This window comes from Schistocerca americana, chromosome 7 (genome assembly GCF_021461395.2).
Source record: "Schistocerca americana isolate TAMUIC-IGC-003095 chromosome 7, iqSchAmer2.1, whole genome shotgun sequence".
NCBI lineage: Eukaryota > Metazoa > Arthropoda > Insecta > Orthoptera > Acrididae > Schistocerca > Schistocerca americana.
The window spans coordinates 516498466-516517238 of record NC_060125.1 but is presented as its reverse complement, the minus strand read 5'-3'; the positions used below and the strand labels follow the sequence as shown (position 1 = coordinate 516517238).

Sequence of the window (18773 nt, the reverse complement as noted above, 5' to 3'; positions counted from 1 at the left end):
CATGTAGAAAAGCAGGTTTTAAACCAGCCTAAAATCATTTCTTCTGAACAGCTCCTGTTCCCTAACTCAAGTTTCAATAAAACTTGTTGCGTGCGTAGCTAAAAAAAAAACTAAATTTAAGTGTATCGGTAGTTAAATGAGTAGTATTAAAGACAATTTTTTTCATTCTTATTATGTTTAAAGACAGTGTGCTCTGTAAGTTACCTGTAAATCACCACTTTGTAGCCCTACTGACATAAAAGTCATGTATATATAACCTGTAAACTGATTCGTGCCCATAATTTCAATCAAATTCATGCCAGTGATCTAAAAAACATGTATCATAACTAATAAGAGTTAATGAACACTGTTGAAAAAATAATGTTCCATTTGAAGGTAATGTGCTTGCTTCAGAATCTTGTAGTGTAAATGTTAAAATATTAAATCATCATCAAAAATACTCGCTCATTTGTTTTCTATTACTAGTTAAATGTTTAGAATTTCAAAACCATTTATGAAATGTTACGGCTATCTGTTATCTGGAATAAATACTCTGTATAAAAGCCCAGAGATTGCTGTTTTTAAGCATGTGACATAGTGTATATGGCTGTTAACAAAATTTAATTTGTTGGTATAGTGTAACTAATGGATAAAATTCCAGAACTGATTTGATTTTGCTATTCGTGGGCAAGCCAATGGTAGAGCAAACTGTTTAAGGACGCACAGTCCTCTTTGTGTTGTTCATGAACTGAAGCACTTGAAGCTCATTATCCAATCAGAATAAGAGATATTCAGCTACTTGCAAATAGTGTTAATTGTTACCCAAAATATGATTTTATATTTATACTACCTTTTCCGTTCTCCAGCATATGCAAGTTGATAATTTTTTATGTTTTATGTATATACAGGACTGGATAACAGCATTGAAGCCTCTCTGTGTAACACAGCAAACAAGATCACCCAAGGTGCAAAGGTTGAGAGAGTTAAGGTGCCTGCAGCTGCATATTCTTGATGCTCATAGGTAATTCTCTCTCTCTCTCTCTCTCTCTCTCTCTCTCTCTCTCACACACACACACACACACACACACACACACACACACACACACACACACTCTCTCTCTCTCTCTCTCTCTCTCTCTCTCTCTCTCTCTTTAATGTTGTTTTGGGTGCAGGATGTTTCTGTAAGTTGTATACACTATCTCACCAGAAGTATCCAGACGCTCCTATGTAATGTGAAATTGCCCACTAGATGCCATGAGAAGTGGACCTGCCAGTATAAAAGGAGGTATGGAGCAATGTGTTGTCATTAAGAGATGCAGTAACAGCAGAATGAATCAGTCAGGAGAATTCAGTGACTTCGAATGTTGACTAGTTACTGGATGTCACTTGAGTAACAGATCCATCTGGGACATATTAACCTTTCTAAGTCTGTCCAAGTCAACTGTTAGGAACATAATTGTGAAGTGGAAATACAAATGAACCATCACAGCAAAACCAAAACCAGGCAGACGTCATCTGGTTGATGGATAGGGACTGTCAAGTATTGCAGAGGGCAATTGTAAAAAATCACACAAAATTAACAGAAATTGCTTGTGAGTCCCAAGGTGTCATCAGCTATCCAGTTAGCACAATGACTGTGTGTCGGGAATTAAAAAGAATGGGATACGATAGTTGAGAAGCTTGTCATTGGTCACACATTTCTGTAATCAGTGATAAGTGACACTTGAGGTGATGTAAAGAGTGATATCACTGGGTGACTGGGAACAAGTGATGTGGAGTGACAGACCACACTCTAACCAGTGGAAACCCGTGGCGAATGTTACCTGCTATCGTGTAGTGCTGACTGTGGAGTACCGAGAAAATAGTGTTACCGTATGTGGGTGTTTCTCATGGTTATGGTGTGGTCTCCTTATTTTGCTTAAGAAAACACTGAGTGTATAAGGGTATGAAAGTGTTTTACAGCATTGTGAACTGCACGCTGTAGAGGAACAGTTCACTGAATGATTGTTTGTATTGGTGTGACTGTGCTACCTGTCATAATACAACTTCCACAAGGCAATGGTTTGTGGACAGCAGAATTCCTGAAATGGGCTGGTCTGCCATGTGTCCTGAGCTGAAGCCAATACCACACCTTCGAGACAAGTTAGTGTATCAATTTCACTCCATACCTCAGCATCCTACATTGACATCGAGAATGAGCTACAGTTCCTCAGCAGGCATTCAGACAGCTCATTGACAGTGACTCCAGCAGAGTTCAAACTGTCGTAAAGCCGAAGGGCAGACACATTCATAATTATGTCCAGTGGAAGTCCAGATACTTCCATTTAGTGTATATTAATGCCAATAGTTTGTGTTCTGAGATATATTGAGCATTATTGTCAACCTTTTGTTATGATAACAGAGAATGCTACAGAGGTACAGATTATTAATAGGGACAGCCCATGACTTAATGACTATTAATAACGTAATCCTGTTGAGACCTGAAATGTCAGGTAGCACAATTCATTAATTTGGGCCAAACAAAACAATTTGTGAAAGCCTTAGTCAAAGACTGATAATGTTTCAAATGTTACAATGAGAAGTCTCCCCATCTACTAAGTGTGACATTGAGGAAGGCATTTTTGTTGGACCAACATTCAAAAAATTATTTTCAATCCCAGCTTTGAATAAAAATGACTGTAAGTGAGAAGAAAGCTTGTGTAATTGATGAAAATATTTGCGTGTGTGTGTGTGTGTGTGTGTGTGTGTGTGTGTGTGTGTGTGTGTGGTTTTTGTTTGTTTTTTTTTTGTGTTTTTTCCCCCCAACAGAACTGACTCATATCATACTTGTGTCATAACAGGAATTGGAAAATTTCAAGGTTCATTTTATGAATATGAACAGTTGTATTGATCCCCCCCACCCCTCCCCCCTGAAATATTGGGTGATATCAGTTACAAAAAAGGAGAGCACATTCATCAAGACATCAAAGAGCTGGAACGATGGTATGAAGGCCGCTGGAATACTGATATGATGGGAGGCTGTTCTTAGTCCTTTGATAAGATGTACAACTGGCAGTTCATAAGACAAAAAGCTACATTAGATGTTTTAATGAGATGAGAGAAAGAAAATTGCTGTATCTTGGTACTAGTGCCTGTGAATGTGAGTGAGTGCGCTGAGAGTAATGTCGCTGTTTGTGTGTTCGTAAATCGACTGACAACCGTATCGGCACAGGCAAGCCACTAGAAGTCGCCTGTGGGAAGTATGCACACGGCACGATCTCTGTTACACAGTCTATCAGCGACTCAGGCCTATATATGCACAAAGCAGCACTGTCTCACTCTCACTGTGTTCTTTTAGTTTGTATCACTCACATCAGTTGTTCTGTGTATCGTTTATGTTGCATATTCCAAACGATTCTTTCGTCTTGTTGTGTGGAGTCACAGGACACTTATTTCCTTTATTGTTCAGAGGTTTATGAAAAAGCTATAATTGTGTTACTCGGATCGGTTTCATGTATTACTTGGTTACTACACAACTGGTTGATTTAAGTACACACGCGTGGCAACACTACTTTCAGCATGCACACTATTAGCAGGATACAGCAAAAATACAGTATAATTCAATGAAATCTTTGTAGATACTGAAAAATTAAATTACTCTTCATTCCAAATACATCTGTCCTGCAAATTTTCTAGTTTATAATAAAGCCACATTTTGACAATACAGCAGATAATAGTAAAAAATTGAGATCAAATACATATCAGTGCCAAAAATACCATAGTACTAAGTTGGTACGTAACAAAGAAGAATAAAAACTATTTTTTCATTGTGTTGTGTTTTGGTACTCTCCACTTTTAAGTTCTTAATTTGTAACATTACTTTATCAGCTTCATCTGCACCTACAATATTATACTGCTACTGTTATTTGGTTGTTACCATGCTGACAGAAAGTTTACACAGTCTTAATTTTTGTGTGGCACATTTTTTATAGGCTTTCTTTTGAAAATTTGGTAATCTGCAGTGCCCAAGAACCTCCTATGCATAATCACAGACTGTAGCAAAGCTGCTCACAATTACTTTTTCAGGTATTCATATTTTCAAGTGATTGCAGTAGAGACCAAACATTCACACTTCCCTGCACATTAGTGGACTGTTAAACTGAAGCTCCTTTCTACAAATTTGTATTTTTTCAAGACTCTGTGTTAAGTACGATTCTACTAATGTTATCTGGCTTTTGATATTCCATTATTCATCAGTAACATTTGAGCTGTTTTATTACAGAACAGTCTAATTACATATACCCAAGTTGTATAGACTGTGTCTATACATCATCATCTGACGAAAGATTTTGCTGTTTGTAGCTCTTATGTACAATTCATCAAAGACAATTTCGTTATCTCTTTCAGATAGAACTACAGGTAAAAGAAACTCTCCCCCCCTCCCCTTCTCCCCCTCTGCCCCTCTCCCCCTCCCCCTCTCCCCCTTCCCCCCCCCCTTCCCCTCCCCAAGGCCTCAAAATTAAGGCTGTGCTATATACACTAAAGAGCCAAAGAAACTGGTACACCTGCCTAATAATATGTAGGACGCTCACAAGCACACAGAAGTGCTGCAGCACGACGTGGCATGTACACAACTAATGCCTTAAGTACTGCTGAAGGGAACTGACACCATGAGTCCTGCAAGAGTATAAGGAGCTGGAGATGTCTTCTGAACAGCACGTTGCAAGGCATCACAGATATTCTCAATAATGTTCATGTCTAGGAAGTTTGATGACCAGCGAAAGTGTTTAAACTCTGAAGAGTGTTACTGGAGCCACTCTGCAGCAATTCTGGATGTGTGGGATGTCGCATTGTCGTGATGGAATTGCCCAAGTCCATTAGAATGCACAATGGACACGAAACGATGCAGGTGATCAGACAGGATGCTTCCATACGTGTCAACTGTCACAGTCATGTGTAGACATATCAGGGGTCCCGTAGCACTCTAATAGTGAACAGTCCCCTGCTGACATGCACTGCCCATGGATTCATGAGATTGTCTCCCTACCCGTACACCTCCATCTGCTCGATAAAATTTGAAACGAGACTCGTCCGAACAGACAATATGTTTCCAGTCATCAACAGTCCAGTGTCTGTGTAGACAGGCCCAGGTGAGGCGTAAAGCTTTGTGTCATGCAGTTAGTAAGGGTACACAAGTGGGCCTTTTGCTCCAAAAGCCCATATCGATGATGTTTCATTGAATGGTTCATGTGCTGACACTTTTTGATCACCCAGCATTGAAGTCTGCAGCAATTTGCATAAGGGTTGCACTTGTGTCATTTTGGACAATTCTCTTCAGTCTTCATTGGTACCATTCTTGCAGGATCTTTTTCCGGTTGCAGCGATGTCGGAGATTTGATGTTTTTCCGGATTCCTGATATTCACAGTACACTCATGAAATGGTCATATGGAGAAAACTTCATCGCTACCTCGGAGATGCTGTGTCCGATCGCTCATGCACCGACTGCAGCACCTTGTTCAGACTCACTTATATCTTGATAACCTGCCATTTTAGCTGCAGTAATCGATCTAACAACTGCGCCAGACACTTGTCGTCTTATATAGATGTTGCTGAACATAGATGTTGCTGACCACAGTGCTGTATACTGCATGTTTACGTATCTCTGTATTTGAATACGCATGCCTATACCAGTTTCTTTGTCACTTCAGTGTATAATGTCTCTGGTGTGCATTTTTATCGTAGGTCATTCTAATATTCTCAGCAATGTACAGTTGTGGCTGCATTGAAATGAAATGAAACGATTATCTAGCAGTAATTTTTGCTAACTTAACTTCTGTGTAACTATAAAAATAAAAATTTGACCTTACACACTGATCAAAACTGTTTGTTATTACATGTTTGTCACATGACCCTACAGCACTGCTACATGGCCCTCAGCGGTACGTTGGTTAAGATTTGGACAGCAGGCAGGGGTTTACCAATAATAACAAGTCACACATGTACCCTGCACATCTTGAAAACTTCAAGTGGTGTGTATGCTTTCACCTGTGGGTTTATGTACAGACATTTGAGCACACAAAATAGTATTGTAGTATTCAATACATGACCTACTTCACTGCAAGTGTCAACTACCAAGTAATTGTAATCGAACTGTAATTATAATGTTTCATGTGTAGAGAAGACATCTGCATATACTGCAATAATATACGTGCAGATTATGATCAAATTTTAGATCTTCCTTTGGAAACGGACTTTAATTACCAAAGGTGTTACGCAAGAATGTAACAGTACTGTAGGGAGATCTAGTGGACAGCTGGAAGTCAGGAAAATAATGAAAGTAGTTAATTTATTTTCAAGGTGAAGAGGAGGAAGTCACTTTATTGATGGAGAAATCTGTTAAAGATCGGAAGACGGTTTAGTACTTGGCTACCTGAAAATTATTCCGATGTATAATAAAAGGAGACCAACAAGATTATGAAAGGATCTTAGCTGAAGACTCTACTGCAAAACTGAACATTATATGGATAAATCCAACAGATATAACACACTAAAAAACACACATAAAATATTCAGAAATCGGTTATTTCTGTTTTGTTCGAGATTGTTCGTACCTCCTGTTGTCACTTTTTCAGTGCTTTCGTCCTTTCACTCTAAAAGGACAGACCTCTAGTTCCAACAGTTCTCTTTCATCTACTACCTTCATTGTCTCAGAGGATTATGTAGTGGCATAATATTTACCTTACTTCATACTGTGCTCATTTGATTCATCTAATTAGATATAGATACTGATATATTGCAACTGCTTTAAAATGTATGCCTAGTCATCAATTTTTTGTCCCTGTTCCTTCGGAAACACTTAATTTCCCCTTCCCAGTTATTAAATTATTTGTAATACAGAAAGTGAATTGTGTTATCATTCAAAGCAGTCTTTTCTTCATATGTTTTGTGTGTTGTTTTTATTTCTTGTAGAATTCATGTGAGTGCATTTATTTATGGTCAATATGTGTTTGGTATTTCTTTCTTCCTCAGGTTGCCATACAAGTTAGTGCCAAACCCTTTTTGTATTATATCTCTTAATCAAGTGAAAGTGGCCCGTACAAAAGTAAAAACAGGGCCAGATCCAGTCTGGGATGAGGAGTTTATTCTGGAGTAAGTGATATCTATATTTCATAAAACTACTTTTTTATCTGATGTACATGTGTGTGACATATTTTTGGCTTCTTTGTGCTATCAGGTATTGCACTTAATTGACACTACTGAAGCATAATTTTAAGTCTTTTCACCTTTTTAATGTAGACTGTAGTCTCTCCAGAAGACTGCATTTCAGTTGGAATTGCACATCAAGCCAGAAAAGATTTTCGTTATTGGAGTGAAATGAAACGTTACAGTTAACATAGAAATAACACACTTTGCAGTCATTTTAATTCTAATGATAGTACACCAATGGTTTTCTTTTTTTCTCCCCAGTGATGTCCCACCAGATGTTTTAACATTCACTGTAACTGTGTACAACAAAGGAAAGCGTTCAAAGGATACTGAAGTTGCTGAGTTGACAGTGGAGCTCAGTAGTTTGACCAATGGGGATGAGGTATATTGATTGTGTTATATTTAACAGTATTATAGTTCTTAGATGCACATAAAAATTGATCTGAAAACAGTGTTACACTAACTTTGGCTATTGTATGTACCAAATTTCCGTGTTTCTAGCATTATGATTTTTGTTTTATATGCCATCTTTTAGTTATTACTACGTTTAAATACAGAATGTAGAATCCTCTAAACATAGTTCCATGTCATTAAGAAATCTGCTGAGTTGTCTGCATTTTGTGGCTTCCTCCATTATAATACATGATTTTATTTTATTGCTCTTATTAATGCTTTCCTTCTTTAAGTACTTGCTGTCTAATTTTTTCCAGCTCTACTTGAATCATCTCCCATACTTCTGTAGTTTAATTGTACTGTTTATTTTCCCACATGTCAGCGTTGCCCTACCTCCAGAATGACATCTCATTTTTTGCTTTGTGTGGAGTTCCTTGATCATTTGCTGTACGACTGAAATCGGTATCACTGTTCAGTCACCATATGATACTCTCACTGTAAAGACCAAGAAATAAGCCCTGTGATGTTGATAAGCTATCTAGTTGGATAGTGCCCAATACTTTCAAGTTTTGTATTTGTTCTATAATCAATATGAAATGTTGCAGCATTTCGTTTCTGTTCTGGAATTGGAGAGCTTTCTCTATAACTTAATGGTGTAGGAGGAGGAGACAGTCAGTGTAGATTGGAGATAGTACATTAGTAAGCACCTTATCAGCTTCGTTGATGACAGAAGGGGTGGAGTGATTAGTAAAAATTGATTTATAGAAATGAAAGGTGGGAATAATAATGCAAATAGAAAAGAAAAAAGGAGAGACAACGGGGGATAAAAAAATTAGTTAAACTAGAAACAGGAGTAATAAGTAATACAACCCAGTACGTTGTCCTCGATGGTGAGTGTTCATCAGAGGTGAGGGTATCATCTGGAGTGCCCCAGGGAAGTGTGATAGGTCCACTGTTGGTTTCTATCTACATAAATGATGTTTTGGATAGGGTGGATAGCAATGTGCGGCTGTTTGCTGATGATGCTGTGGTGTATGGGAAGGTGTCATCGTTGAGTGACTGTAGAAGGATACAAGATTACTTGGACAGGATTTGTGATTGGTGTAAAGAATGGCAGCTAACTCTAAATATAGACAAATGTAAATTAATGCAGATGAATAGGAAAAAGAATCCTGTAATGTTTGAATACTCCATTAGTAGTGTAGCGTTTGACACAGTCAATTCGATTAAATATTTGGGCGTAACATTGCAGAGTGATACGAAGTGGGACAAGCATGTAATGGCAGTTGTGGGGAAGGTGGATAGTCGTCTTCGGTTCATTGGTAGACTTTTGGGAAGATGTGGTTCATCTGTAAAGGAGACAGCTTATAAAACACTAATACGACCTATTCTTGAGTACTGCTCGAGCGTTTGGGATCCCTATCAGGTCGGATTGAGGGAGGACATAGAAGCAATTCAGAGGCGGGCTGCTAGGTTTGTTATTGGTAGGTTTGATCACCATGCAAGTGTTACGGAAATGCTTCAGGAACTCGGGTGGGAGTCTCTAGAGGAAAGGAGGCGTTCTTTTCGTGAATCGCTACTGAGGAAATTTAGAGAACCAGCATTTGAGGCTGACTGCAGTACAATTTTACTGCCGCCAACTTACATTTCGCGGAAAGACCACAAAGATAAGATAAGAGAGATTAGACCTCGTACAGAGACATACAGGCAGTCATTTTCCCTCGTTCTGTTTGGGAGTGGAACAGGGAGAGATGATGTTAGTTGTGGTACGAGGTACCCTCCGCCACGCACCGTATGGTCGATTTCCGAGTATGTATGTAGATGTAGAAGTGAAAGTTACATAAATAGCTAAATTTTACCATACAGAAAAATTCTGTTTATTAACAGAAGTTAACTACAGTAGGGTGACATTGTGAGAGGATTTTTATGCTGGATGACTGTGCATAATGAATGGTCCTGCCATAAGTGGGATTAATGCAGGAAAGAAAAGTAGATAACACAACATTTGTAAACAAAATGTCGAGGTCAAGTGTGATGTAACAGTTCTGAAACACTGTACTCATATTGGAGTGATATACCAATATTGGAACAGTATGGTTTCAAATCCAAGTTTCCTTTTAAGATTCTCCTATTGTGTCTGTAAATAAGTTTGTGTGATTGCTTTCACAGTTATTCCAGCAAGTTCACAGTGAATTCCGTTCAGACTCTTCATCTGAAGAACTGATAACTTACATGTTCTGTCATGTTAAAAGCTGACGACAACAAAAATGAAAAATGTGGAGGGTGCAATAGCTTTCAAGATGAGTGTACTCTGCAATGCCTCTCCTGTGTTTATAAGATTTTTGCATTTAGAGTAGTGTATCAGCTTCTGCTCTGCTTTCTCCAAAAATGCTATGTTTGCAGATGTTGTCCATGTGTTGATTTTATGGTACATTAATATAGCTCTGTCTGCTTAAGAGCTATGCTAATGTATTTGTTAATTCAGTTTTTTTTCAGTAAATTGTCATTATTCAGTGATAATTAATATCTTTTCTGACTTCACGTTCGGCACTCAGAAAGTGGAATGGATACAGCTATGTCATGTTTTTACCTCTTCAGACGGAGGACTGGTACCAGCTGTCGGGCATCACACCAATCGGCGAATGGGGCTCACTACGTCTGCGCACAAGATATCTCCATGACCTTATAATGCCACAAGAAGAGTACTCTCCACTGCAGCAGTTGGTACTGGATCCATCTCTGGAAGTGGTTCGAGCTTTGGCAGACACATGCCACTTGGACAGAGCCCCACTAGCTACTTCTTTGCTGCGTATTTTTAGGTATGATTTTGCAGTTAAATTTTTTCACTGAAGGAAAATATTTTTATGCTTTGACAGAAAGTGTGTATCCATTAGCCAAGTATTTTAACTGGTGGTAGATATGATGGGTTCTTTTAATTTAATGTATGTGCTCACCTGTTTTCAATCAGTGCCACATTTTTTACTTCACTTATAAATCATTTTCTGCTACACTAGCAACTACTGCTTTTTGCATATTCATTTCCAAGTTGTTGTTGTTGTTGTTTATGGTGATGGTGGTGACCCCCCCCCCCCCCCCCCCCCCCCCCCCAAATTATGAGTCTGGCTCCAGCTGCCAGAGACTGTGGTCGTGTGTGTGTGTGTGTGTGTGTGTGTGTGTGTGTGTGTGTGTGTGTGTTTAATTTTGACAAAGGTCTTGTTGACCAGCAGCTAATTGTCCGACAGTCTCTTTGTTGTGCCCTTCTGTGACTCAGCATCTCTGCTATACTATGAGTAGCAACTATTTCTTTTATTATATTGATACTTATTCCAATGTAACATTGTTACAGTCCATCCTAGATTTTCCATTGTTTAACAAAGTTATTCTCATACAAATAGAACTGTTTCATTAGGGAAGTAATACATATTTATTTTTCTTTCCCACTACTTTAAAAATTTTCATTTAACATAAAACAGTTAAATACTTGAAGCTACAACTGTTATTTAGTGCAAACTCCAACATAAGAAATTCTCCTAAGGGGATAAATCAGCTTTATTTTAATATAAAAAATAAAATTAAAAACCTTGACAATATTTTCATAGTAAAATTATAGCTTACAGCAAACATTATGCCGCCTCATGATTCATCTAATGTGTTGTAACTATTTCTTCCTATGACGTATCATTTGCTTTATCTTGGTGTGGCCACTGTTCTCTCCAACTTTTTTCTAATTGCTTTAAAATCCAGAATTGCTACACCACATTTCTAGGAGTAACTTGTGATACTACTTTCGAGTTAACAAATTGTGTATTATCTCATCGCTAAGTATAAGAACTGCACTATATGACTACTGCCAACATTCTGTATGCAGGATAATAGTAGTCTGGCAAAAGTTCATTCCTTTGCATCTGGCAGCATTCCTTCATTGTTAATATTACAATGCTTTGGTAGTCTGTGAATCTCCAGGGCAGGCTGGTGAGGCCAGCGATCCATGGAATACATATTTGTGCGTCCGAGTAGGTATTTTCAATTGTGAAATCAGTGCTATAGCCATCCCATGTTGAAAGTGCACATTGTTCCTTAATATAGCTTGATGATGATGATGATGATGATGATGATGATGATGATGAAGTCTCATGCTCCATAACAGAGCGTAGGGGACTATGTGAGAGACCCGCACCACTGTACTAGGCAAGGTCCTAGTGGAGGTGGTTTGCCATTGCCTTCCTCCGGCCGTAATGGGGATGAATGATGATGATGAAGACAACACAACACCCAGTCATCTTGAGGCAGGTGAAAATTCCTGACCCCGCCAGGAATCGAACCCGGGACCCCATGCTCAGGAAGCGAGAACGCTTTCGTGAGACCAAGAGCTGTGGACTAATATAGCTTATTCCATACAAAATAAAAATAAAATCTCCACACAATATCGGTACCTCTAAATTCAAGAAGTTATAAAATAACTTTTTGTTATGAGTATCATTTGTAAGAGCAATGCACTGTCCATAGGGATCCAATGAAGAAAAGATGTGTTTCTTCAATAGAATTTCAGAAGGGGGTACCAAGAGGATTGCTGCTCATTTGGATTTCAGTGTGACAGATGAGTAGGGTGCCGCAGTGGCAGTATTTGAATGTGGGAAAAGCAGTAGAGAGATACAGTCGCTCAGAGAGAGGAAGAAATGATGGAAAAAGGAAGATCAAGGGAGCCCGAGACGAAGGAGGATAGAAGATAGACCCTAAAGGTGGGACCAAGCGGAGTGTCATAGTGGCTAGCACACTGGACTCGCATTTGGGAGGACAACAGTTCAATCCTGTGTCCGCCCATCCTGATTTAGATTTTCCGTGATTTCCCTAAATCACTGCAGGCAAATGCTGGGATGCTTCCTTTGAAAGGGCACAGCCGACTTCCTTCCCCATCCATCCCTAATCTGATGAGACTGATGACATCTCTGTCTGGTCTCCTTCCCCAAGACAACCCAACCTAAAGGTGAATATCCTTCCCCCTCCACCCCAGCTTCCCACCTTGTACTTCAGTGGCACACTGGAGGATAGTGGTGTTTGCCAGTCCTGCAGTACATACACTACCAGCATCAACCACAAAGTACTTGAATTTGATTTAGCTCCTTTTTATAGAAACTTGTTACATCAATCCTCTGATCACTTTTTGTACTCTCCTTTAGTTGATTGCCGTCAGCCATGTTCTCCTGATCATCAGGCACAATTTATACTTTGTGCATAACAATAATTATGATATATCAGCAATATTAGTGTGTCATCTAATTTAAACACTCCATAAAACTATTACTATTACCACCTATCCAGTAGAAAGTAGTAACAACCCTTGTATATCATTATTTGTAATAAAAATTAAGTATAAAGCATTGTCATCTCATAGAAAAGTAATATAATTACTAATCTTCTTCATCATTAGTACTACATAGAATATTATAAATTGTTCAGTGAATTCCATAACTGGCATCCAGTACACTACTCGTATTTAAATTAATCACAGCCGTAGCTAAAGGTAGACATAGGAATCTCAATGGGAAGGTCTAATTACTCCAGCTACAAGATCTAAAACTGCAGATGAGATACTTATTAATTGACCCCCTTCATTGCGGCTACTAGTGTGTGTGATCCTAGTAGGCTGGTAAGTGATTTCTGTTATGATCTCCCTTACTCATGTATTTTGGCCACCTGATCCTTTACATTCTCTATGTGACAGTCTAGCTCCCATATTTTTCTCAGCCTCAACTGTAGGCTTTTTTCTAAAACACCTATTCTTCCGTTTCATCAACTTTCCATCAGTTTCATATTGTTATAAAAAAGGCTGAAAGAGCGTTGTGGAAGATGGCAACATTTCAGCTGACTTTCAGAGACTCTGTTCTTCCAGAGTACTTTAAAGTCATGATTTATCACTTAAACACTTGTAAGGTCTAGGCAGCATGTAGAAATCATAGCCAAATAGCCTCTGAACCTGGCACCACATGTTAGTCTCGTCAGTTGTGCATTAACTGTAGTGACAATTATACCATCTAGAATCAGGATTGTCATATTACTTGAACGTGAAGTAGATCCAAAAATTTAAGTGAATAAATTCATACAAAACAGCAAAGCAGTAAAATCATACAAATCACAACAGTTCCCTAATTCTTCAATGTCTTTTGCTGCTACTGTGAATAAACTAATGCAAAAAGTTGATATCTCCACAGACAGAGGCACTCTAACAAGAAATCTTAGTTGTGTCAGAAAAATCTGATTACATTTCTACAGAGTCCATGTACAATGAAGGAACCATCGTAGGTTCTCCAATTTGGTAACAAGATGAGGATAAAGGCACAGAAAGCCATTACTGTTAATAACTGCTCTGACACAGCAGTGAAAAGTTCCTTTCACAGGGATAAGATCATTGTATTTGTAAAAAATGCATTTTGATCCTACTGACACCACTGCACCGTGGGAGGTTGCTGTATTCTCCACTTAGGTGGAATGGCTGTTTTTCTAGATAATGCAGGTTACAGATATTTAAGAGGTTGCCATTTAAGAGTCCAAGCAACATACGAGATAACAGTATACTTACTGCCACAAGAAGCTATAGACTGTAGTGGTCTCATGGTCTCATAATACAGTTCCCTTGCTCATTTCTCACAACGAAGTATTGTGAAGTATAATCCACTTGCCACTATAATCAAGGCGTCAAGAACCTCATGATAGTTCAAGAATTGTGTATTGTAAGCTCTGACACCAACACAAAAGCTCAGCAGTACTGTAGGGCCATTCAGCAGTTCTGTAGGGCCATCTTCCGGCGTAAACCACTCACTGTGTTTCACAGATCTCACAAAAAATGATTTGATGACATGCCTTAACACACAGATGTTCCACATAACAGTTACCGTATTTACTCGAATCTAAGCCGCACTTTTTTTCCGGTTTTTGTAATCCAAAAAACCGCCTGCGGCTTAGAATCGAGTGCAAAGCAAGCGGGAGTTCTGAAAAATGTTGGTGGGTGCCGCCACAACTAACTTCTGCCGTCGAATATATGTAGCGCCACACAGGCATGCTTTGTAGGCACAAAGATACATACTGGCACCAAAATCTCTGCGTCAGTAAATAAATTAAAAAAAAAAAAAAAAGTGGAAGACGAGCCTTTTTCCTGCGCCCAGAGTTTCGACCACTGCATTTTGGTACATTATCCAACGAAGTAAATACAAATTCTGTATTGTTGATCTTCGAATGTAGCAGCATTTCAATGTACTACGAAAATCCGACTGGCAAGACTGTTTGGGATGTTTGTCAATATGGCCAACTCTACGTTCTGAATTTTTTCCTACCTGTGAGAAGAGATGGTTGCTAATAGGAGCTTTTATGAATTGAATTGTGAATCACATGTAGTATTCTCTTCGCCATAAGATTAATACGAATATAAACATTTTGCCATGTATTGTTTCGTGTTTGCTACTATCTCATTTAAATCCTGTCTGCCTAATAAACTACGAAACTAGAGTGAGACAACAGCAAACGGGGAAGAATATACATATCATGTCATGTTTATATTCGTATTATTCTTATGCCTGATAGTGATACAGTCAGAAATGAAGCACGGCAACTGACTAGATTTTTAAATCTAAGATGTCTCTTTTCTGTGCAGAATGTAATGAACTAAAGAGGCGCCTGCAAAGATTTTGGAACGGAGAAAAATTTTCGCTAAAATTTCGTTCAGAACATCATCTATCATACGCAGTCTGTTATTTGGTTCTTGTTGATCATTATCAAAGAAAGCAGTAGTGTAAGTAACAACAAATGTTTCGCTAATGAGACGACTCCTCTCTATTTTTTATTTGCAAGCGGCGGTAGCGCGCACAAAAGCAAGCCACGCCGCGAGCGGCGACAGGCCGTAAACACGCACTATCAGAATGCGACAAACAATGCATGACACAGTGCAGTAATGCATTTTCAGCTTGGAGTGACGTAAACACCTATAATAAAGAGAATGGCACTTATCAGATCAAAGAAAAATAAGCAATCAATTCAAACCAGACGAAGCACGTGAAAAAGGAAGGATATCCGTATAAATACGGACGGAGCGCGTGACACGTAGCAATGGCTACCTGGTAAACCGTAACTGCTAAGCTTACGACTCGAACCAAACTACTGCAGCTGTATCGTCATTCATTCGACCTAAATTGTGTCTCATATTACAACTAGACGAACTTTGTTTCGATTTGGAGATGCGACCTAACACTTTTCTCTCCCCTTGAATTTCGAGTCTCAAATTTCAGGTGTGGCTTAGATTCGGGAAAAATTTTTTTCCTTGATTTCGAGTCTCATTTTTCAGGTGCGGTTTAGATTCGAGTGTGGCTTAGATTTGAGTAAATACGGTAGATATACTTCTTGTCCTTAGTCAGCATAACTATGTCTATACTGTACAAACAGAGCTTTTTTGAATACTCAAGATCTGCCACATACGTATTGAGCATGCAGTAAAGGAAACAAAAGAAAAATTTTGAGTAGGAATTAAAATCCATGGAGAAGTAATAAAAACTTTGAGGTTTGTCGACGACATTGTAATTCACTCAGAGACAGCAAAGGACCTGGAAGAGCAGTTGAACGGAATGGACAGTGTCTTGAAAGGAGGATATAAGATGAACATCAACAAAAGCAAAACGAGCATAATGGAATGTAGTCGAATTAAATCAGGTGATGCTGAGGGAATGAGATTAGAAAATGGGACACTTAAAATAGTAGATGTGTTTTGCTATTTGGGGAGCAAAATAAGTGATGATGGTCAAAGTAGAGAGGATATAAAATGTATACTGACAATGGCAAGGAAAGTGTTTCTGAAGAAGAAAAATTTGTTAACATCGAGTATAGATTTAAGTGTCAGGAAGTTGTTTCTGTAAGTACTTGTATGGAGTGTAGCTATGTATGGGAGTGAAACATGGACAATAAATAGTTTAGACAAGAAGAGAATAGAAGCTTTTGAAATGTGGTGCTACAGAAGAATGCTGAAGATTAGATGGGTAGATCACATAACTAATGAGGATGTACTGAATAGAATTGGGGATAAGAGGAATTTGTGGTACAACTTGACTGAAAGGATGGATCGGTGGGTAGGACATGTTCTGAGGCATCAGGGGAGGGCAGCGTGGAGGGTAAAAATCATAGCAGATTCAGAAGGATGTAGGTTGTAGTAGGTACTTGGAGGGGTTAAGTAGTTTGCACAGGATAGAGTAGCATGGAGAGCAGCATCAAACCAGTTTCTGGACTGAAGACCCCAACAACAACAAACTTGTGTACTACAAAACTATTCAGTGTAATTTATTTTTCAAATTAAAGGTCTCTCAAACATACAACATTTTTGGGAAAATAAAACAGTGGAAAATCCTGGATGGAATGTAACAATATTATGGAAAGGATAATTGCTACTCAACATATAGTGGAGATGCTGAGTTGCAGATAGGCACAACAAAAGGACTGTCAGAAAGTAAGATTTCTGACAGTCTTTTTGTCATGCCTATCTGCAAGTCAGCATTTCCACTATATGGTGAGTAACAACTACCCTTTTCGCAATATTGTTACAGTTTTGGTAAAATTAGTCATGCAGAAGTGTCAGAAAATCTGACGTCAGTTACTAAAACTATTACTCGAATGGAGTTCATTGGAAGTAGGGCATCTTTGTTTGATGTCAACTGCAGAATTATAGTGCTTTACACAGAAAATGAACTGTCATTTTACAATTATATGTGTACTTCAGGCTTGTGACAAAATTAAATTCCAATTTTAACATTCAGCAACTATCAGTCAACAAAACTAATGCCCTCAGATTTAAAACATTTTTAAGTGGGAACCAATAAAGGGCCAAATTTTGTGACATTTCATTAAAAAAAAAAAAAGAGAGATTTTACATGCAAGTTACCTCTTGTTTTGTAATCCATTTTAAGCTATAAGTTGCCATTTAACTGGCTGGGTGAAGCAGTCCAAAAGGTTGGAGGAAGGCAAGGACATACCACCTAGTATACGACTGTGCCTAATAAACTTTGTGGTGTTCAAACCAAACTTTGTTTTAAGGGCAGCTTTAATTATAGAGAAGGATTCATATTCCTAGTAGTGTGAAAATGCTGAGTTTACAGTCAGTTTCACCTTGTACTGTTTATGTAAATATCTTCGTGTAAATAACTAAAAGATCTTTGTGGAGGCAATTGGTATAGTGTGATAATTTTGTATGCAGGTATGAAAGGAAGGAAGCTGACCTGTTGAAAGCACTAAATGAAGCTGAGATCGAGAAAGAAGAAGAAACATCTACGCTTTTCCGAGCAGCATCTCTCACAACTACCCTCATGGACTTATATATGAAATCTGTCTGCACTGGTTTTCTACAATCAGCTATTCAGGATACTATTTTAAAACTGCTTGAATCGAAACAGTCATGTGAGGTAAATATGCAAATAAGTCATTGAGACGTCAGTAAAGCATTGTCCGTATTATAGCATCTCTCTTCTGATTTATAAGCTGCGTTTTTGAGTATTATATTCTTTTGTTGTGTTTTGTAGTTTTTCATTGCCAAAATACCAATCTAAAAAATACAAGGAATCATTGCATTATGAAAATATAGAAATAAAAATAAATTACTAATACTTTGAAGATGGAGGTAGGCCACTACTACCGGATAACAATGAATTGAATGCATTAATGTCTCATCTTTGTTGCTAATTTTGTGGCGTTGAAAATATCTTTGAATTTGAGGGAATTTTCATTTTTATTTTCATCTTTGTTATGTGATTTGCCTGGTCTGTTAATTGTATTGTTTTCTCATCTTTGTAGTGACAACATATTTGTTAGTTCTAAAATCAGTTTTAACTGTGTATTAAGTGCGAAGTGATATCATATTTGATGATAGTAATAAAAAGGCTACTACAGGTTTGGGAAGTTAATCATATCTTAAGTAGTAATACCTATGTTAATCTAGTTTCCTCAACATCTAAGTTGACAAGGGTTTAATGGTTGGGAAAAACTTTATTAAGCTTTTTTCTCCCATAGTTTAAAATATTTGTGCAGCTGTCCATATGCCCTCTTTCTTCAGCACTTTAAAATTTTTTATGCTGGTGTTCTGAGATGCATTCTCCAAATACAAAAGTTATTATTTATTTATTATTTGGAGCTTTTCCTCATTACATAGGCTTATCTCCAACATAAGAATTTACTCGGAAATTACGATACA

General features: G+C 38.1%; 1 protein-coding gene across 2 annotated transcripts in view; it reads left to right on the top strand.

Annotated features, from left to right (window-relative positions):
* Nucleotides 1-18773, top strand: part of LOC124623187 (ras GTPase-activating protein 1) — a 148524-nt gene that overhangs the window by 63656 nt on the left and 66095 nt on the right. For both annotated transcript variants that reach the window (XR_006980679.1, XM_047148993.1), the window contains exons 9-13: nucleotides 888-1000; nucleotides 6989-7108; nucleotides 7427-7547; nucleotides 10157-10377; nucleotides 17784-17988. Coding sequence is in view for 1 of the 2 variants with exons in the window: in XM_047148993.1 (XP_047004949.1) it covers nucleotides 888-1000; nucleotides 6989-7108; nucleotides 7427-7547; nucleotides 10157-10377; nucleotides 17784-17988 (780 nt within the window). In the remaining variant the exon portion in view is untranslated. The remainder of the gene's footprint in view (nucleotides 1-887; nucleotides 1001-6988; nucleotides 7109-7426; nucleotides 7548-10156; nucleotides 10378-17783; nucleotides 17989-18773) is intronic.